Below are 23220 nucleotides of genomic sequence, written 5' to 3' on the forward strand. Positions count from 1 at the left end.
TCATCAGCGCACCAGGTGTTATGCAGAACAAAGAGAGGATAAAAAAAAAAAAGTGAGCGAGAAAGAGAGACCAAAAAAAAAAAAAGCTCTGTTGGCACACTCTGTTCTGAGGGTCAAGCTTTACCTATGTTCAAGCTGAGGTTGAATTTTTGAAAAACACATGCGGCGTTTTGGCAGCGGGACACCATGAGACGCAGCGAGATGCTGAGTGGACACAGGTGGACAATGACTATCCTCCTCTCAGAGCTACGGCAGAGAAAAAGAACATATAAGATACAAATTCTCTGCTTAATTCAGTTTTTTATGGGAAGACATGGACAGCAAATCAGTGTTTTGTTGTTGGAACCGTTTCACAGACAGATTTCGATTTACATTCATAATTATAGCATCGTGAGTTCAGTCAGTTAGCCGAGAGGACAATCGACTCGATGACTAGTAATCCAGAGGGAGCATCCAGAGGGGAAAACAGGAGTCTTCGTGTTGGAAAAAAAAGAGAGGCGTGGATGGAACAGTGACAGTTCAAGTAAGTTAAGACATCCTCCACGGATTAGCCCCAGGTACTACTGGCACTTAAAACATTCAGCGTGTGCCTTCATATGTTGGGAGTAGACAATGATAAGGTGTCAGCGGGTTTCCCGCCTCATTTCTTCCTTCACTTGCTCTTCACAGCCTTGCTGGATTCCCGCTGTTGCTTCATCAGTCGCTCGATCTCTGCTCCCAGCGTCTGGAGGTTCTCCTGTCACACACACACACACACACACACACACACACCCGTGAGGAAGAGACACACTTTGGCATGGGGTGGGGGGGTGCTACAGTGTGTAATAGTAGCAGAAAATACTTTACAACATTTATTATGTAGTATAAAAACAAGCACAAGCAAGTCTGCGCTAACCCACATCGCTCTGGGCTAACATTGATAAGCTTACGATTGACGAGATGCTTTTCTACAGAATGCTTTTACAAAGTACACTTCAGTGATTTACACCGTTTGACCCCAAAGATCAAGAGGCTTCTTGGGGTCACCCTGCCTAGCACACATCCCATGTTTGGTGGCAGCCAGACATATTCCAATCCTATTAGTTTTACAAAGTAAACTCCAGTGACCTTGACCTTTGATTCCAAAGACAACAGGCCTCTTGAGGTCAATATATTCACTTACTTATCTTCAACTGCTTAATCCAAAGGGTTTTATTAAGGGTTGCGGGGGGCTGGAGCCTATCCCAGCAATCATAGCGAACGAGGTGGTGTACACCCTGGACAGGACGCCAGTCTGAGATCAATATACCCAACTGACGCATATGCACATACTGACGTCAAGCCCCCAACACCAACCTTCACCAATGAGGTCATGTTTCCAACAGGATTTAAATTTGTTCTCAATATGTGACTGGATTTTTAGCAGGATTATAGAAATCCACCATGTGGTAAACTTCAATGGCCTCAGATGAAACGCTACTGGAACAAGAAAAAGTTGCAGTTTCAGGTCCTTGACTGGCCACGTGACATGTGCTCCAAAAGCAAGCAGGTTCCCATTCAAGTCCATATTAAAACATCCAACTTTAGAGCAGAAGTAAACATGTTTACAGCCTAGTACAAAAACAGTTTTGCTCTCTATAGATAGTTTCCCCTGCATGACAACTGTAAGTACAACTGGAACAATTGGTAGGGTTAGACCTTACCAACCAGTGCCTTGAGACAACTTTGTTGTGATTTGGCACCATATAAATTAAAATAACTGTACAGGAGGTGAATTACTTTTGTTGAACTTCTTAGCTGAAGATGTTATAAGCCATAAAGTTATTTGTAATTGGGGGCATGGTCGCTCGGAGTGACAGCGGCTGAGCCGATCATGACACACATTCTCTGCTCAGTGCGGCCGCTAGTTGTTGTGGAGGGCTGCGTGTTGTTATACGCATCATAGAAAAGCAGACTATAGGTCGTGAAGGTCTGCCCTCTGCAAGTGACCTTCTCTTAGAGAAAATAGCCTGGATAGAAAAAGTACATTGTTGGAAGTATGTAAAAGTTTGAAGGACGTGCGTTGTTTTTATAAGAATCAAAGAAGTCTTAACAGAAAAGTCATTCCAATATCAGCAATGATAAAAGGAACTGAGAGAACAAGGTTACAAAAATAAATAAAAGAATTCCATCAGAAAAAAAAAAAAAACACCCACAATACAATTTGCCGCCTCATTTCTCTACACAGGGTATCTGAGATAGATTTGAAACAATATGAAGCAGTTTCTTTTTTTTCCTTTGGAGGGGGGTGGGGGGGCAACTCATACGCATTAAAGCTTTTTTTTTTTTTTTTTTTTTTTTTGCACCCACTAACATTAAAAAGCAAAAAAATGGAAATGCAGGCCACACCAATGAGGATGGCAGCTCGTTTTAAGATCAGTCCTTCTTCATGCCACTTTATGTGGGAGCAGCTGATGCTGAAATATTTAAAATTTTTGAAAGCAAGTGACACCGACACCCAAGGATCTCAGGGTCTAAATAGTACTAACTTCCTTCCTATTGCTGCATAAAACTGACCAGAACACACAAACATGGAAATGATCACAATTCATCATTAGCACTACCTTCAACCATGGAGGCCATCCTTTTGTCCAATTCCATTATTAGAATTTTGGTTTACTGGCAAAATTCCACAAAACGTAAGTGGTTTTCACAAAAAGTGGCAAAAGGTTTGAGCCTGGGCTACTATGTACACCATTATCAGTGGTGGGCACATTTCAGCTAATCTGATAACAGATAATTATCAAAGTTAATGTTTTTGCTAGCGGACTGGCTTTTCAGATACGTTTTAAAACCATAATCGGATTATCTTCCGATAAATTTAGTTTCGATAACTTTCAGTCTGATAACATTTTTTTTTTTGCTGGTACAGTGAGCAAAGTTTAACGGTCAAAAATGTTTGTAAACCCTAAAATCAAACATTTTAGTCCATCTGTTGTGTGTTTGTGGCAGACTGGCTGCCTGTCACGTGCTGATGACATCGTCATAAAGCTCAAGACGTGATTGGCCCGTCGACGCAGGGAGCATTGTGGGTAGTGTAGTTCAGGTTCACTTTGGACATTACAGTGAGTCGTCCACTCAACAAACAAAACGGACTAATTTTAACTTTATTTTATTTCTTTGTGGCTGACGGGATAATTTAATGGCCAAGACTCAGTGGGGAAGAGGAGCTCTGACGGTGCAGCTGTGTACAGAGGGACTATTCTTCAGTGTTTCAGACACTGTTTTGGATTAAAAAAAAAAGGACACTTATTCAGATGAATCCCACTGACACTAACAGGAAAGAATTATATTTACTAACATGTCTTTTACTGTGCCAATCAATGCATTAATGGATGTATTTCGGTTGTTTAAGCCACAGGGTTCAAAATGTGTGAAAAAAGCAGCAGCTTTTTAGTTCATATATACTGAGATAAAATGTGACTTTTAATACTGTGTTTTACTGCTTTTGAAAGATGACAGTGTTTGGGGTTTTATTTTTTATTCATTCATTTTTCATGTGTTCTTATATGTTTGTGATCTTTGAATTTACCCAGCAGTGAAAAGTGAAAGTGAAACTGGTTTATCAGAGCCGACAGTGTAATCTGATGTGGCCGTGTCCGAATCAATACTAAAAGTTATCGGTTATCTGTAATAAAGATCTTTTTTTTTTTTAGCAGTTTATCGGTTTAGCGTCATGAAAGATAACTTTTCAGTTATTGGATTAATGGTTATCGAAGCTAACTTTTGGTTAGCTGTGCCCACTACTGGCCATTATATTTTGGGTCAAATTAAGGCAAAAGGGGCAGACCCAGGGCATTAAAATCAAATAAATTATGTTTAAAAAATTTAAGCTGGCTAAACTGATGGCTATGTGGTCTAAAGAACGTCCTTCTCGGTATGCAAATGTATGCCTCCAGCACTAATGATCCGGTAACTGGTAAATCACAAATTAAAACAGCTTCTTTCACTTATGATGCATAATTTGAGGCAGGTTCCTCGTTTAAGAGCTGAACTATCTGAACAATATGTTAGCGCTTGTGCATGCACATTCAGCAACTTTTACATAAACCATTTTGTTTGTATTTACAGCTTTGTGCCTGTTTGGGGGAACTTACTTTGAGAGTAATGTTCTTAAGTAGTGTGTCCTCCAACACGGCCTGCAGCTTCCTGTTGATCTCCAGGGACAGGTCCAGGGTCAGCCCGCTGTCCGCCGGGTGGGAGGTGTAAAGTGAAGCCATGATGCCCCCCCGTCGGCTCAGGTGGGCTTTGTTAAAATCTGAAGCCTCTGATGAGAGGGTCCCCGACTCCTCTCTGAGCACGTAGCTCTGGATAATTCTATGAGGTGGAAGGTGCAGGTTAGTTTCAATGACCATTTCAGAGGAATCACACAGAGTGAATATAGCACAATATGCATTTGTAAACGTTCAAAGATGAAACCCGTCCAGCTGCTTGGCAAAGACAAATTTGAATTTAGGGGATAAAATACTGAGATTCAACAGAGCAACATAATTTAAGCTCGCAAACGCAGTGTATGCCACTTGAATAGTAATTCCAGTATGCGCAAAGGTTGCACTCGGTCAAAGCTCAAAAGAATATTAATGCCCCAGGCACAGAAAAAGAAAGAAAGAAAAGAAAAAAGAGCTGCCACTATACCATCAATCAACTGTGTGCATTTTTGAGAAAGTGGAATTGTTCACGTTAAAAATGCATATCTCAATAAAACAAGATTGAAAGTAGAAGGGCAACATTTTTCAACCCATTTTTAGATATTTTGGGGGTCATGTTTTCACTCAGGACAAAAACTAATTTCATTGGCACGTTATTAATTTAGAATGCAACAAACAATGTTGCGGGGCTAACCAGCTAATAATGTTACTGGATGGGGCAATCACAAACAGAGTAAACAACTATTCATCATAACTGAAGGGGTTAAAATTAACAGAATCTCTGGATGAGGTAAACGTATGCTGTTGTACTACACTATAATAAGTCCCTTCGGCTGCTCCCTTGTTTGCACTTGGGGTCGCCACAGCAAATCCAAGGTGGATCTGCATGTTGAATTGGCACAAGTTTTACGCCGGATGCCCTTCCTGACGCAACTCCACATTACATGGAGAAATGTGGCAGGGGTGGGATTTGAACCCGGAACCTTCTGAACTGAAACCAAGCACATTAACCACTTGGCCACCACCCCTGCTCGCTGTTGTACTACACTAAGTGTGAATAAACTTTAAGAAAGTGCCAGCTGCTTACCTTAGCCCTTTTTAATGAGGTGTTTGCCTGTTCAGTGGTGACAAGAAGCCAATTACTCTGACTGCGTCAGATTGCCCCATCCATTAACGTTAATTAGCCAGTTAGCCTGTGCTGGTGCTTGCGTTCCAAATCAGTAACAATCCAAATTCATTTTTGTCTTGAGTGAAAAGATGACCCCCCCCCAAAATCTAAAAATAAAACTAAAGTTGGAAAATGTCAAAACTCTCCTTTAATTTGCAGTTGTGTCAGAAGATAGGATTTGTTAGTGTACTAGTTGTTGTATGATGCAAAAGGAAAAAATACATACATAGAATAAAAATGACAAAAACAGATTTAAAAAAAAAAAAGAGTTTGTATGTGAAATAGAAAATAGATGTTCATATTTTTTCTGTGCATTTCTAAAGTCATCAACCTTAAGTGGTAAAGCTCAGGACAACCGCTAGCCATTAAGGACAGACAGGCATCAAAGACAAAAGGACAAGAAGTGAAAAGTGCTATTTAGTGGCCCAATGAAAAGAAAGCGCCCCATTTACAACTCAGCATGTATATCTGAAGACTTGACATCTAAAAACAGCAACACTTTTCAGCCCCCTGCTAATAAGCAGCAATTTATTCCAATTCCAGGCTCTGCATGACTTTCTTTCTCTGCTCTGTTTTATTTATTTTCTGAAGCTTTTCTACAAAGAGACGAACAACTGTTATGTGACATCGCAAGGATTCTTCGTGGATGAATCTCAGCGAGATAACTGAAAAGAAGTACATTAAGAGGAAGCAAATAGATAACGTCTGAATGATGCAAAGACAACAAGTACCACACAAAAAGGAAAGCAAATTTGCACGACATCCACGTGCACTTCTTGTGCGATGGCTAACTTGAACAGATGTGAAGTAGAAAATTAGTCAAATGAAGTTGGTAACTTTTCATTAGGTACAGTGACTTCAAGTCTTCAAGGTTCATTTGGATTTTACACAGCAAGTTTTTACTGTCATGTAAACAGTAAAAACAGGCAGTTATACCACACAATGATTCTGGCCTTACTTGAGTATTGATTATCAGATTAGCAATCAGCCAAATTCACAAAGTTATTTGAATGTAAAGACTGCATCTGTAATTCTGAAGCAGGCATTTAGAAAAAAGTCTTTCCATTGACAAGGATCGGTACTGGATTATTATTTGTATCAGTAGATCCTCAGACTGAGAAAAGGTTGCACTGGTGTGTCTCTCATTTATGGCTGTAAATGAGAACGCCGTACATGAGTTGCCGCCAACTTCTGTTAAACACACTAATTACCCTCCAAAAGGAGGTAAACAGCATGATTAGGTTGCCTAATAAAATAAAACTCAGAGACAGGGGGACAGGTGATTTAATAACGTTAAAGAAGTTCAAGTCCTTCACAGACGTCAATCAAGAAACTACTCATGTCGAGCTTAATTCTACTATTTAATAAAAATACTAGTTTTTATTTTATTCAAACCAAGCAACAACTCTGTAACACAGACAAATGCTAAACCATGGCTATGTGGGCACTACAGAGGAGCCATAAGGGGGAAAAAAAAACAAACAAAAAAAACACCCCTATCCAAACACAGCACCTGAGCCATACGATGTCACTTACCTTGGACTAGGCTTGGCAGGGTCCATATTTGAACCACAGCTCCATCGTGAGAGTTTTTAGTAAAAACAAAAAGAAATGTTTTGTAAATTGTGTCAGTAGCTTGGCCCAAACAGAGGGTCGCCCCTTTGAGTCTGGTCTGCTTGAGGTTTCTTCCTCAAATCATCAGATGGAGTTTTTCCTTACCACTGTCGCCTGTGTGCTTGCTCTGGGGGTTGGTAAGGTTAGACTTCATTTGTGTGAAGCACCTTGAGGCAACTTTGTTGTGATTTGGCGCTATATAAATGAAAATAAATTGAATTGATATAAAGTGAATTGAGAAATGTTTGAAAAAGGAGGCCATGCAGAATGTGCAAAGTGGCAATTTGGTAAATAGTTACAACACAGAAGGCACCCTGTAAAATGTAGGGAGTGTATAGATGGACATTGGGTCCATTTCCTCTAATTTGTCAATATGATAATGCAATGCATCAGATCAATTAAAACAAATAAAAGCAACTTTTTTGGCTTATCCATTATGCCATAGACATGTCTGCCACCTACTGGATGAATGATGGATGCTGAATGGACGATTGAAATATTGGTGCACGTTTCACTATCAGTGAGAGGCAGAACACTTCTGTGTAGAAATGTAGTACTAAAACTCCAATAAGTAAATGTTATTTTCTTATTGTTTTACAAAGGTTATATTCTAAAATGCAAACAACACCATCACAAGTCCACACAACCCTGCAGAAGGGATTTTGTATGAATGTATCCAATGCAGATACTTCTTCCTTCTCTCCATGTCGCTGTCAGTTTAACAGTCAGTGAGTGATACTTTGGTGTGGGGAGGGGGCGTGATGGTAAATAACAAATTAAATCTATAATTCACCAACTCTCCATTGCAACGGGGCCATTAGCTTTTTAATTTCATCTCTTTTATTCAGCTCTCCCCAGGCTTACAGATAGCCCTGAGGCATCCACCCATGTTGTCTTGGAGGGACAGAAAAGGCAAAAACACAATTTCACATCCACATCCTATTTAGCGCAACCTTCTTCCCTTAGCTGAGGTTTTAAGAGAACTAAATTTAGCCCTGCAATCGTGGGATTTGTCCTCACTGTTGAATTTAGGTTGAGGCTAATGGATTAAATCCAAGCTACAAAATGAAGGGAGAAAAATGTAAGTGGAAGAAAGAGAAATCCACAAAGAAAGACAATGTCACAGCATGGCTGTGTTGACCTTTAAATACTCTTACTGAGCCTTTAAAGGCTTAAAGCATTTGATATGGAAGACTATGTAGTGCTGAAACAATCAAGCTGATCAACATAAAAATGACACTTAAACATTTCATTAGTCAATCAAGGGTTTAAGTCGTGAATCAATTAAAATGATTTCAGTTGTTCCAGCATGTCAGAAGTGAGGTTTCCTACATTTTTCATTTTTTCAATATCAATGTAATTGTAAATTTTTGGGAGCAGATCACTTGACACAAAATTTTGGAAATTGAAACAGATTTTATTGAAAGCTTTTTGAATAATTAGAGATTAAATGATGAGTCATTAAATTAAGCAACCATGAAAATAATTATTTCTAAAAATAATCTCAAGTTCAATATAGACAGATGCCAAATAATGTAAAAAAAAAAAAAAGTGGGCTTTTTAATGTACAACAAACATGCATGTATAAATTTTTTTTTTTTTTTAAATACTGCACTATCATCGAGAGCCAAAAGATGGCAATGTTTACATGCATGACAAGCTATCCTGATATATAGAGTATAGATCAGGTATATATCAGTATAGCTATACAATCCAGAAACAAAAGGTGGCAATAATGCACCATTAAGTTGGATGCCACTTGCTGTAAAACAAGAAGATCTACATGAAGACAGTGCGCTGGGTCTTAGAGGAGTGAAATGAATAAATCATGCCCTCAAACTGAAAGACCAGACCACACTCGTAAATTCAGTGGCAACAAGAAACAGTTTATTCTCAAATTTTCTGCCCTGTAACATTTATCATTAGCTTCTGCTCGCTAATGCTGTGTTTGCCTTATGAACTCATAAAGCACTGATTAGATTATTTTTGCTTCTGGTTGCATGAAACAGTGGGGCAACATAAAAAAAGAACAACAATCTGACTTGCAGACCAATGAGACAGACTTTTTTTTCCCCTCCACTCTTTGAGGCACATTTTTGGACAAATAAACTAATACTCCCGCATGACATATAGTTTGGAAAAGATGATACCCACAATCCTTTATGCAATTCCAATTTAAAGAAATAGCTAACCCATCACAACCAATTTCAAATTCAAGCAACCAGTTAAAATCTCCAAGCCAATAAATGTATCACATTTTTATTTCACTTCAGTTATGCCAAAATGCTATATTTCTCCCTTTTTTGACAATCGGAAAAGCAACAAGTGCAAAGGGAGCAGAAATAATTAGACGTTGCATGATTAGCTGCAAGATTAAAAATGAGGGTGTGGGTGGGATTCTAACCATGGCGGGCGCCCATGCTGCTGAGTTTACTTTGACTTCTTTAATCAATCAGCTGATGGAGTGATGCCATATTGTGTCATAAGTACTGCGTCAAAGTATTGCTACATGTCAGACTGGGCAAACCAAGACAGTGGAAGGGAAAATGCAGCCAGCAAGTGCAGAAAGTGAGAAACACGGCATGTACGTAGCATGTGTTCATTTTTGGCAGCGGAAACTGTATTAGTATTATAACCATCCTTGTGGGTTGGGTAGGGAGAAGGTCAGCAGAACCAAACCAAACACAATGGCAAATATTGCCTGAAACCCGTCCCAATTTAAAAATAAAAACAGTCACTGAAATCATACAAAAACGACATCAGATCTTTCCAAAGTGACAGCATGTTTCTGTTTAGTCCCATAAGGAGCTCAGCAGACTTAACCTAGCTTCACACCAAAGTGCTAAATTAAAGTACATAAATTATAATTAGACCAGTGCCAGACTGACTGATTATTGGCTGAACACATCTGACTGAGTGATATGTAGCAAATAGAAAAACGTGCAGTGCTTGGGGTCCCGAGGACCATGATTGAGAAACACGCTAATGCACGGAGTACCTACATTTCCTTGATGTCTTCAAGAGTGATATTCTTCACATCTTTATTTCTGACCAGAAACAGCTTGATCCAGGACACCACGTTAAATCGTCTGTGCCCAGTGATGTACAGTAGTGTTCAGAATAATAGTAGTGCTATGTGACTAAAAAGATTAATCCAGATTTTGAGTATATATATTTTGAGTAATTTATTTGCAAGAATCCCCTGCAAAGTCCCTCTATTAAATAAAAGACGTGCAGAAGAGGTTACAATTTGCCAAAGAACACATCAACTGGCCTAAAGAGAAATGGAGGAATATTTTGTGGACTGATGAGAGTAAAATTGTTCTTTCTGGGTCCAAGGGCCGCAGACAGTTTGTGAGATGACCCCCAAACTCTGAATTCAAGCCACAATTCACAGTGAAGACAGTGAAGCATGGTGGGTGCAAGCATCATGTGATATGGGCATGTTTCTCCTACTATGGTGTTGGGCCTACATATCGATACCAGGTATCATGGATCAGTTGGATATGTCAAAATACTTGAAGAGGTCATGTTGCCTTATGCTGAAGAGGACATGCCCTTGAAATGGGTGTTTCAACAAGACAATGACCCCAAGCACACTAGTAAACGAGCAAAATCTTGGTTCCAAACCAACAAAATTAATGCCTCGCAGATGTGAAGAAATCATGAAAAACTGTGCTTATACAACTAAATACTAGTTTAGTGATTCACAGGATTGCTAAAAAAAAAAGCAGTTTGAACATAACAGTTTTGAGTTTGTAGCGTCAACAGCAGATGCTACTATTATTGTGAACACCCCTTTTCTACTTTTTTTTTTTACTAATAGCCAAATTTCATAGCCTTAAGAGTGTGCATATCATGAATGCTTGGTCTTGTCGGATTTGTGAGAATCTACTGAATCTACTGGTATCTTGTTTCCCATGTAATAATAAGAAATATACTCAAAACCTGGATTAATCTGTTTAGTCACATAGCACTACTATTATTCTGAACACTACTGTAGTTGAAACCATGGCTGCCTTTCAAACTAGTACGGAAGTGCGCCTGAACCATCCAGAGAGCATCAGACTGCACGCATAACATCAGCGTGCCAGATCAAATCACTGCAAAAACTGCCCCTCTCAAAATAAGCCAAATAATCCTAAATCTAGCCAAATTGTTTTGTATTAAGCAAAAAAAAATCTGCCAATGAGGTAAGAAAAATTTGCTTGGCTAGAATTCTTAGCAAACTAGCAAACATTTCTCAAAACAAGACATTTTTCTCATGTAGAAAATGCTCGACAAGTTTATTTTTCTATTTAGACAAAAAATAAGTCAAATTTTCTATAAACAAGTCTTTTTTACTTTCTTAGATATCAGTTTTTGCAGTGTGCGAGTGGAAAATAGCACCAACTATTGCATCTCACACACCGTATGATTTACAGAGTGATTAAATCAAACCCAATTATGTGAAAAACAGAATCCACAAACACGGTTGTACAGTGGTAGTACACAGACACACTTTCACCTTATTCACAATTCAACGTATGAACCATACTTTAAAATCTGAACACTTAAAAATATAAACTACATACAAAGTGACGATAACGTCGTCTGAACAGCTTTCGTCTTTCTGGTGGTTATGATGATGATGGAAAGCAATCAGCAATTCATAGCCACATTTTTCACCACTTACTCATCTATAAATAGCTCTGAGGGATATTTACCAAGAGGTGCACTGTTTACACGAGTAAACAATATAATAAAAATGAAGCAGGTGGAGGGTGAGAGGAAAATAAAGTGTTTGCAAGCATATAATGCCTGTCAACTTTTGCTAAAGACAGTATTATTTCAAAGACAGAAAACGTATTGTGAAATGTTTCAGGGACATGTCAGTAGATTAATATCAAGCTCAGTTCTTTACATCTCATAGTACTGTAAGGCCACGTGTTTATAATGTATAAATGAGACAAACTAACCCCCCAAGAACATCAGAATCACACAACTAAGGAAATAACGAAGCTCATGGAGGCATCATCCATCTTTAAGCATTCCATCAACATGACCTGAAAGGCTGCTGACCAATGAGGACGCCAAAAAGAAAAACTGAAGAAAAAAAAAGTCACCCCGAGTGTGACGGGTATCTTGCCAAAAGGTGAACGAGAGACTACCACGAGGAACGACCACCAAGAAGAGCGACTAATGGTCAAGGCCATTCAATATACTCATGCCAAATTTGGAGGCAAAATGGTAAATGGACTGCATTTATATAGCGCTTTTCCATCTGCATAAGACACTCAAAGCACTTTACAATTCACCCATTCACAGCAGATGCTACTATTCACCCATGGGCCATTCACCCCATGCCCACCCTCACATTCACCCATATGTAAGGGTGCTGCCATACAAGGCGGTCACTACACACTGGGAGCAATAGGGGATTAAAGATCTTCCCCAAGGGCCCTTAGTGATTTTCCAGTCAGGCTGGGATTTGAACCGAGGATCTTCTGGTCTCAAGCCCAACGCCTTAAGCACTAGACCATCACCTCTCCCAAAAAGTACGCGACCAGGAAATGTTCTTGGCGATTTTTGTGCTTGACCTTCCTGTGACCTTGGCGCTTTTGTGTGCTGAAAGGCATCTCCATTGGACTGATATATGAGCTTACAAGAATCTGCAATGATGATTTGCACGTTTTTTCCACATAAAAAAAAAAAAAAAAATCTAAATTTTGCAGGTTTTTTCATCATGACGTCACCATATGATGTCATAACATAAAACGTTTGATATATTCTGGATCCTCTTATCAGGTCCTTTACTTTGGTTTATGACACGACATGTTTTACTTAAATATGAAATTTGACCTAATTGTAGGTCATCTTTGACCTCAAGGCAAACTCGAAAATTAAAGGTTGATCGCTTATCCCAGGTAAGGACTTATGGGCAAGGCCAACATTTTTGTTTTACTGTTCATTTTAGAGTAACGGTGTTGTCTGGGGTTGACAACCTTTTAGGTCATGGTTATGGAGTGCAATCATGGTGGATGATGACATAGTTTTATGTGACAGACAGTCTGATGTCCATGTGCTTCTTTGGGGGCGGGGGGGGGGGGGGGGAGTAAGGCTGGACCTTACCCATGTGGAGGGCCTTAGTGTGATGTATGCTGTGATTTTGTGCTAAATTGAATTGTATTAAATTAATGCTGCTGTGCTTCTGTAATTTTGTGCCTCTGTAACAAGCTCTCAAAGGTCTGAAACACGACTTGCGTTATTTTTGATTATGAATGGACAATCAAATACCTCAACACTTTGTGCACAGCTGTTCCAGTAAAATGATTTCTCCTCATCTCTCTTTTCTGCTGCACTCTGATTTGTGCCACTCACTTGGTCTTTTGCGAATCTCCTCCACCAGCTGTTTGATGTGATCCTCCATGAACTCGATTTTTTCCTGCTTGCGAGCCAAGGCCTTTTGTAGCCGAACAATACGTTCCACCAGCACTGCCTTGTCAACCTCTGGGAAACTGTCCACAACCACGACTGAGGGGCTGCTTTGGCTCTCGGGGATCGTTCTTCAACACCGCTGCTACCACCGTGGCGGGCGTTTAAGGAGCCTATGAAACAGAAATGAAGGCAATTCAGTTTCAATTCAGGAAACTGCCCATTCGTGCAGCTTGGGAGGAAGAACTACATATAGCAAGCAGTTGATAATCAAAATATTCTGATGTTACAAAAAGCCACAAGTCACACTGCAAAAACTGATATCTAAGAAAGTAAAACAGTAAAACAGTAAAAAAAAAAAAAAAAAAGACAATTTTTGTCTAAATAGAAAAATAACCTTGCCAAACATTTTTTTTAACGTAAGAAAAAAAAAATGTCTTATTTTGGGAAAATGTATCTCACTTTTTCTAAATACAACCCCAATTCCAATGAAGTTGGGACATTGTGAAAAATGTAAATAAAAACAGAATACATGATTTGCAAATCCTCTTCAACCTATATTCAATTGGATGTTGTTGATGTATAGCTTCGCTTTGTATGGTAGAGTTTTAACTTGCACTTGTAGATGTAGCGACGAACTATGTTAACTGACAATGGTTTTCTGAAGTGTTCCTGAGCCCACGCAGTAGGATCCTTTACACAATGATGTTGATTTTTAATACAGTGCCACCTGAGGGATCGAAGGTCATGGGCATTCAATGTTGGTTTTTGGCCTTGCCGCTTACATGTAGAAAGTTCTCTAGATTCTCTGAATCCTCAGATTATATTATGGACTGTAGATGATGGAATCCCTAAATTCCTTGCAACTGAACATTGAGAAACATTCTTTTAAACTGTTGGGCTATTTTTCATGCAGTTGTTCACAAAATGTTGATCCTCGCCTCATCTTTGCTTGTGAATGACTGAGCCTTTTGGGGATGCTCCTTTTATACCCAATCATGACACTCACGTGTTTCCAATTAGGTGTTCTTTTAGCATTCATCAACTTTCCCAGTCTTTTGTTGCCCCGTCCCAACTTTTTTGAAATGTGTTGCAGGCATCCATTTCAAAATGAGCAAATATTTGCACAAAACAATAAAGTTTATCAGTTTGAACATTAAATATCTTGTCTTTGTGGTGTATTCAATTGAATATAGGTTGAAACTCGAAACTGAAAATTGAAAAATAACCACCCTCAACATCCCCAACAGAGTTTGTGCAAAAATTTTGATTTCCTTAAAAATCTACCACTTTGTCTTTGGTCGACCCTCAAATATTCCATGATGTTTGGCCCAAACTGTGTTTTTTTTTTTTTAAAAAGTGGTCATTTTGTTCAGACAGGCCTGAAAACAATAAACCCTGCATGCGCTACCACTAGAACAAAGTTACCAGAAGAACTGGAGCGACTTCCCATACTTCCAGCATCGCGGTCACAGCCTCCATTCTCAGCATGCTCCAGCTTCTTTCGAGCTGCAAAATGAAAGATGGCACCTGTGAGTTTGTGATACACATGACTTGATTTGAAACTAAAGCCCCTCTCACGGCACCCTTTTGGCATGCTATACTCCCTGACACGCACCACCAATACCAGCGACTGCCACTGTGTATGACGTTTAACATAGCGTGTAACCTTGGGATCATCTGCTTCCTGGCCAGTGATGTAACAATTCTGTCTCTGGGTTTTGATGTGGCGTGTTGGCGAGGGGCGCCGCACGACCAGTGAAACAGAGTGACAAATGCTTTGAACATGACCAAAACAATCATCCCACCCTTGAGACTGATGACAACTGTGTGGGATTGTGTGATGCATTTGTGGCGAGGAGTGGCACATGCTATACACACACACACACACACACACACATCTTTGAAGACAAGTGCATGCCAAAACAAACATAGAACAATGCTGTAACCCAAACATCACTGGCTGAATGAACTCGGCATTTTAATTTATGGTCCATCTGTATAATGTGATGTGACGCCAAATAAGTTGAACCTTTCCCGCATAAAAGTGACTGTGCTGAAGCCATGAAGCCCAACTTCACCTCCGATCATCACATTCACTCACTCGGAAAGAAAGGCCATGTCCCATGTGCAGACTGTGTGCAAAGCTTGTGAAAAGAGAACAGTGCTGTGAGTGTCCAGAGTAATAAGCAGGCACAGAAAATGAGCTCTTTAAGCTCGACACTTATCTGTGCACTCTCAGCTCCTTTGTTTCTAATCATCCTGTATTCTCTGTTAATCTGCACGCGCAACCCAACTTTAAATCATAGGCTTTCCACTCAACCCAGTGAAGTCAAACGACAGCAAGGAGGAAATCTGTACTATTCTGGCTGAGAGATGTCAAAAACGCAATGGATAAAAATGGCTCCGGTCTGACTTTTTAATTTATTTGAGATTGAAAAAAATATCAAATTTGACTGCACATGATGGTATAAATTATACTCTATTTTGCCCGTCTATGGAAACTAATGTACCTTTGTTTTTTCATTTATCTTTGATTTCTTTTTAATAGAATGCAGTGGGCCCCAGACCTGGGGTATAATGTTGCACCCTAGGCTCTATAGCAGGGTAGGCAATCATGTGCCATGAAGGGCCGAAACACTGCAGGTTTTCCTTACTACCAATCATCTCAGCAGGTGATTTAATTGACAATCAGGTGTTTATGTTCAGGGGAGAAGCTCATCAGCAACCCACCTGCTGAGGTGACTGGTTGCAAGGAAAACCTGCAGTGTCTCAGCCCTCGCTGCCCACCCCTGCTCTATAGTTACCCTAACCATAGGTGGCGTTGTATCCGAGGGCTCTCTTCAAGATGGTAATCGTTCCTTTAATTGCAGACAACTGCACCTCATGTGCGCTTGCGTGACCGGGGATTGCCTCAAGGTATTTCTTCAGGTTGTTCTTCATCAGACCTGTTGCCTCCACCACAACTGGGATGATATCGAAGTCTTTCAATGACCATGTTGTTCGTAGGTCATTTTTCAGGTCTTGGTATTTTGTGATCTTTCCCCTTTCAGCTCAATTCAGGCCATAGTCATTGGGGCCTGTCACATCCATGATTTTGGCTGTTTTCTCTTACTTGTTCCAGATGACGATATCAGGTTTTATTGCACCTCCTTTGATATGTCTTCCTGCTTGGATCTTTTGTCGTAGATGACTTTACTTTTCCGTTGGATGAAACTGGTGCTGGCTCATGCTCCCAGATGTTCTCCTTGACTTCCATCCAGTTCCGTGCATACTTTCCAGTGGAGATATTGACAGATCTTCTTGTGTCGGGATGTATAATGTACCCATAATGCAGTATTTGTGTCTAAACGCTAAAACCTTCAAAATTAGTGCATTACTTTAAAACTAAAACATATAGCTGATATTTTCACTTTGTGAAACGACAGACGTGTTGTAATTTCAATAATTTGTCCGCAATTAGTTTGTTTTAGCTTTGATAATTAGCGGAACTGTGCCCACCACTGGTCTTACGGTTTGTTGACGAACCTGCCAAGGTTACATAGTAGAGAAGCATGAATCTTCTGGACTGGGTTGCTTGACGCAAGGACGTTTCGCTTCAAGTCGCAGAAGCTTCCTCAGCTAAAATTCTTGCTCTGGTAGTCTGACTTCTGTCTTGACTCTTGTAGAGAAGAATAACAGAAGCCCCAAAAGCTGGAGTTTTAAACCTAACCAGACCCCTCCTACCGAGAGGCAGACTGCTATTGACTAGTGACTAAACAATTGCTCTAATTAGCACCTATTGTGCTCTAGTAGCACCATCCCAATGACAGGGCAGCTGTCCCTCCTAACAATGGGACTGAGCCTCTCCTGACGGCTCCTCTGATGACATGAATGACTCATTACCATGAACAAAGGACTGAAACTGCTTTGACCTGAGTACCCCATTGTAAACAGGGGACAAAGCATGTCTCAGGCCCCCTCTCCGGTTAAGGCTGGGTTTCAACTGTTTCACATACAATGCCTCCTTCACTCCTCTCTCAAGTCCAGTCCAAGATTCAAGCTTCTCTACTTTGGAAACCACCTGGACAACTGAGAGCCTTCACAGAAACTGCCAAGGGTACCATAACCCGCATGACGTCTTATCCTCTAGAAAACATTGCTGTTTTAGCACTCACGCAAAATGTACTTCAATTAAGACTCTTCCCCCTCCACCCCCACCCCAATCAACTCTAGCATAAAATACTATATTGTCCAATCTTCCCAATCAGTGTTACGAGCCTGTGTTGTTGCTTGCAATTAACAGGGAAAGCACAGGATTGTATAGAGTTAGTGACTCAGTGAGTGGGTCCAGAAAAGTTCTGCATATTCAGCTCTGAAATTTTGGATTATTATAGATACAGGTGAGGACCAGTGAACCTCTTATTTAGGGCCATGGTGGCATCTTTTAACATCAATGACTGACTAACATAAGATAAAGACAGACAGGCCTATCAGCTGCTTGTGAAGCCTTTTTACTAGTTGCAGAGTCCTGGCAGCCCTGAAAGCCACTCTTAATCATCTGTTAATAACAGCTGAATTCATTTGGTTTCTGAACCATAATACAGTCACAGAAATGTGAAGCTTTTTCTAACCTTGTATGAGTTGCTTGGTCAAGTCCTTGATGTTGGCAGCTTGTTTCCTTTTTTGAGTCACAAGCTCATCTCTCAGTTCTTCCACTTGGTTTTTCAAACGGCCCACCTCTGTCTGCAACATCGTTCGCTCCTCGCACAGGTCCTGCACCTCCTGCTTCCTCAGCACCTCCTCTTGCCTCAGCTCCCGTGACTGCATGATGTAAGGGGGGAAAAAAAAAAAAAAAAAAAGGGACAAAAATAAGAATGCTAGTTTCAACAACAGCCATGACAGATTCAGGTCTGGGAATGTGCAGTGATATACAGTGGGACTCAGTTGGCAACTACCGTGACAGACAACTGGAAAATAACTATCTGACATGTGGGCATCAGCTGGGCCTTCTCCACCCTCTGAGATCCTCAACACTGAGGCATCTTCTAGCTGAATCACGACCAGAGAAATGCACCACATGACCAAAATGTCATGTTTTCCCTTACAATATAAAAATCAGCTCCATGAAGTCTAACAACTTTGTTAATCTGTTTTCTACTCCAGGTCCTCGAGCAGCTGTTCTCAACAGCTTGTTTCACATACAGCTGCAGCACACAGCACAGCGGGAGGTGGGTGCTCGGACAGCATGACATCACATCGTGCAGCAAAGTGACAGGAGCCAAACTGCTCCTTGTGTCAATTTTGGCTGACTTTCTCCTCTAATGTGCAGAAGCAAACAAAACAATTTTTGTTTCTGTTGAATGTAATGCTCAATGTTAACGGGGGAAACAAGTGAGACTATTGGAATCCCAGTAAACCTCAGTATTTTTAGGGCCGTCAGATTGTGATGTGATATAAAGAAACATATACGCAAGTTTTTCTATTCATTCACTCATTTTCTGCTGGAGCTGCATCGTGGTGGCAGTAAATTTGTGTGACAAATTTTAAGGTCATGTCACACAGTCATCAAGTGACTCCAGAAACCTGCAAAAAACACAATAAAATTATATAAACTATATGTTACAATGGTGTTTTAGTCACATCTGTCCAAAATGTGTCGGGGGGTGGCAGCATATATAATAAGTCCTATCAGTCTATAAGTCACATTCATTTTTGAAACATGGTGCTACTACTTCATGTAACCAGTACCAAAATGAATTGAATCTGCACATTATTATTGTAATGCAAATGGCTCATTAGTAAGCAGAAGCCAACAGGCTAGTTATTGCACAAGTCAAAGAACTTAAGTATAAACTGCTTCTTGCCATCACTGAACAAACATGTCAAGGAGGAGCGAAATGTTGATGTTTCCCCTCACTACATGTGAAACCTTTTAAAACAATAATACATTTTTTAAATAATTATATATTTGGCCTGACCTACGCTGATGCATCCTCCTCTGTTGCAGTGTCGGCTGTTCCACAAAATGCAAGCAAGTCAAGTGCTGAGTAGTATGAACGTTATTCCCCATCTTTATTCAAGAGCATGGTCTTTCAGTTTGACAGCATGATTTATGAATTTCACTCATTCTCTAAACTTCAACACATCCCCTCATTGAGGTCTTTTTCCTTCTTGTTTTTTTTTGCTGTCATCCAGCTTAATAGTGCATTACTGCTCCCTTCGGCTCTGGAGCGTGGATCAGAGAGCACTTCAGCCAAATCAGTATACAAGAGCAGCTCTTAGTTATTGTGTGTAGATGGTGCCATCTTGTGGCCACAGATGATAATGTAGGATTTTTTTTAATGCAAAAGTGGCTTCAAAATATGGCAGAGGAAAAGCCAAACAAGTAAACGCGAAACAGAAACACACACACAACAACAACAACAACGACATATAGTCCAGAAAAAGTGCATGTACTATTTTTGCAGACATTTTTAGCAAATTTTAATTATCCATCAAATCCACAGAAGTTGCATATCTGGATCATGCAAGATGTTTGCTGGATGAACACACTGCATCACTTTGTGTGCACTTTCCTGACCTTATCATCTAGAAGTCTGCTGGTCTCTTGCAGCCTTGCTTGGAGTTCCGTGAAGTTGTTGGAGAGCTGATCCAGCTGTGCCTGAAGCGAGTTGCTTTCAGATTGAAGCTGGGCGTTCTTGCTGCTCAATTTCTCAGTAAAGCCCAGTAACTCTGCCTCACGTTCCCTGCTGCCTTGCACGTCACGCTGCAAGTCAGTCATCTGGCTGGCCAAGCTGTCCACCTCATCATGCAGAGATGTGATCTGCTGTTTGTCACTGTGGAGAAAAGACATTATAATAGCACAACTGACTGTTTATTAAAAAAGCAGTAAACCTCATATAACAGTTACACAACTTCCTTTAATTTGTATATGAAATATTCACTATTACTGCTGCAACTACATTGAGAACACTGATATAAAACCAGTAAAGTGAGGTATGAAATGACACCACTAATGTTTAATTCTGCTTAAAATACAGAGATATGTAAAAATAAGTTGCAGGCTTACTAAAATAACCCGCAACTATGATGACGTTCACATACTTCAGTAGCTATGAAGAAGACTTAAAAAAAAAAAAAAGCCTGCAGCTGGCAGCATCTGATTGATTGCTCTTGCCAAAATACTAAAAATGGTTCCATACACAGTGGAAAAACTTCATACTGCTTGAACTGACAACCAGAATAACAGAAGTGAAGAGCATTTCCGTTTGCATAAATCAGTCTTTGCTGTCAGTACCCACTCACGGTACACAAGGCAACAATTCAGCAACGTGGAAAGTACAGGGAATTTTTTTCCCTTCCACTACCAAACCACATGGTTGGCACTCACACATGCACCCATTCCGGCACTGTGTTCTATATTGGTCCAAGTCCTGTCTTCACATGCTACATACTTAAAGAAATGACAACAACCACGTTAAAGCCTGCACAGCCGTACTGAAACTACTACTAAAAAGCTATGTAGGCTGTAATACAGTTCATGCAAGATGAGGTTGACAGCTGAAACAGCCAGATGACATCAACGGGTTCATATTCTGTATATTGTGTTATACAACTTTGGCTTTTTTTAAGATGGTGATACTGCTAAATATGTTATAAAAATGGATCTCCTAAAGACCTCAGTATTAAGTCTTATGTAGGGCTTAAGGCCCATTGGTGCCACCACTTTATCCCCAGATACTTGGGATGAAGTAAATGAGCGTCTACAACTCCCCCTGGATAGGACACCAATCCATCACAGGTTACTTCCCTAGTCAAGACTGGGGAAGTGTGAGACTGGGACTAAGGCCCAACCCCAATACTCTCCCTTCAACTTGCACATTCATGCAAATGTGCAAAATGAAGGGAAAATGTGAAGTGGTAGGGCAAAGGGAGAGCACTGGGATTAGCTTTAAGATGATGCAAATAAAGTGTCTTGTCCATGGACACAGACTGATAAAACTAGAAATCAAACCCAGGCCTACATATAGGCCCAATCATTTTCCACTGAGCTAACTGCTCTCGTAGTAAAGACCTAAATGGTGCAAAACTTGTTTCCATGCCACAAAAAGATGTCATTCATGCAGTACTTTAATCTTTTAAATCAGAGGTCTCACACTGATTCCAGAAAGGGCAGAGAGGGTGCAGGTTTTCTTTGCAACCACCCACTCCAGCAGGTGATTTCACTGATTAACTGATCTGCTCATCAGTGAAATCACAAATCTGTTTTAAATGCTGCAACCCACCAGCAGGTTCCAGAAACTCTCACAACAGCAACTACTGTCAGGTTTTCGAATTTCCAAAGGTGCTTGAACTAACTATGTGTAACAAACACACCTACCAGGAAAAAATAACCAAAACAAATTTTATAATGGCAATATTTTTACTAAATAATTGTATTGTACAGGTCTCATTTAAAAGATAATGTATAATGTATATATTGACTTTACTCTTCAGCATGTGCTACCATGTATGACTGAGCACTAGTTTTGTGAGAATGTATTAGTACCATTCATGCTGCTCCTCGAATGCAGTGATCTCGTCGAGCTTCTCCCGCTGGCGGCCGATCTCAGTTTTCTGCCTGTTAATGATCTCCCTGTACTTGTTAAGCTCATCCTCCCAGCGTGGACGCTCATCCTCCAAACACTTTAACTACAGATCACACACGTTTGACGGCCACATTAGTGTGTCCATCCTACTGTAGACAGACATGCATTTAGACTCAAGACACACCTTGGTCCGGAGGGTGTCAAGCTCATCTATGCTCTCTTTGTAATTCTTCTTCAGGTCTTCTAGCTCTTTGGCCTTCACCCGATGGACCTGCCAGGTACATCGATATCCACGTTAGATGTGCCCGCCTTACTTTGAGTCTACTCATACAAGTAATTTCTGCTTCTCTAGAATACTTATGGCTTAAATTTTTTTAAATAATTTCAAGAATTATGACGACAACAACAACAACAAAGGGCAATGTGACAGTGCAACAACTGTGCCTACATGTCTGACACAATGATGCAAATTAATTCTTTGTGATTCAGTGATACCATCATATGTGGTTCTGTGGCCTTGACACTTCATCAAGTCTGTCCAAAACTAGGCCACTTTATCCTTGATGAACACACAACAGTTCCACCATGTGTAACTCGTACTGGCTACAAACTGATTGAGTTCAACATTTATGACCTGTGATGTTCATACATGGTCAAAAGTAGTGTGACGAATAGAAATGTGATGCATGACTTCATATTAGTGTTTCAAAAGGAACCATATATTTAACTAGTTATATTAAAGAAAAATCTCCTAGATGGGCAATGAGCCCAAATTTTGGTCTTGACCTGTGACCTATGACTGATTTATTTTGTACTTGACTCTCAAACATTAAATTAGGGTTGATCCATATTAGATCAAAACTCTTTCATTTGTTTTGTTCACACACACAGAACTGAAAACAATACGCTTACATACCCTACCACTGAGTGTGGGTATTATTATAACAACAGCAATGTATAAAGTACAGCAAATTATGCAATATAGTTTCAATCAATCAATCAATTTTTTTATATAGCGCCAAATCACAACAAACAGTTGCCCCAAGGCGCTTTATATTGTAAGGCAAGGCCATACAATAATTATGTAAAACCCCAACGGTCAAAACGACCCCTGTGAGCAAGCACTTGGCTACAGTGGGAAGGAAAAACTCCCTTTTAACAGGAAGAAACCTCCAGCAGAACCAGGCTCAGGGAGGGGCAGTCTTCTGCTGGGACTGGTTGGGGCTGAGGGAGAGAACCAGGAAAAAGACATGCTGTGGAGGGGAGCAGAGATCGATCACTAATGATT

The 23220-nt window shown here is 40.2% G+C and overlaps 1 protein-coding gene across 1 annotated transcript in view; it reads right to left on the reverse strand.

The window, feature by feature from the left end:
- Positions 1-645: 645 nt before the first annotated feature.
- The window catches only part of LOC117531061 (coiled-coil domain-containing protein 186-like), a gene marked incomplete at its 5' end in the record, with an annotated part of 28575 nt that continues 6000 nt past the window's right edge, over positions 646-23220 (reverse strand). Inside the window, 9 exon segments of the mRNA XM_034194083.1 lie at positions 646-736; positions 4116-4335; positions 13305-13488; positions 13491-13535; positions 14791-14871; positions 17976-18165; positions 19925-20180; positions 21893-22035; positions 22117-22203. Coding sequence (XP_034049974.1) covers positions 653-736; positions 4116-4335; positions 13305-13488; positions 13491-13535; positions 14791-14871; positions 17976-18165; positions 19925-20180; positions 21893-22035; positions 22117-22203 — 1290 coding nt within the window.

Source organism: Thalassophryne amazonica, chromosome 18, assembly GCF_902500255.1.
Source record: "Thalassophryne amazonica chromosome 18, fThaAma1.1, whole genome shotgun sequence".
Lineage (NCBI taxonomy): Eukaryota > Metazoa > Chordata > Actinopteri > Batrachoidiformes > Batrachoididae > Thalassophryne > Thalassophryne amazonica.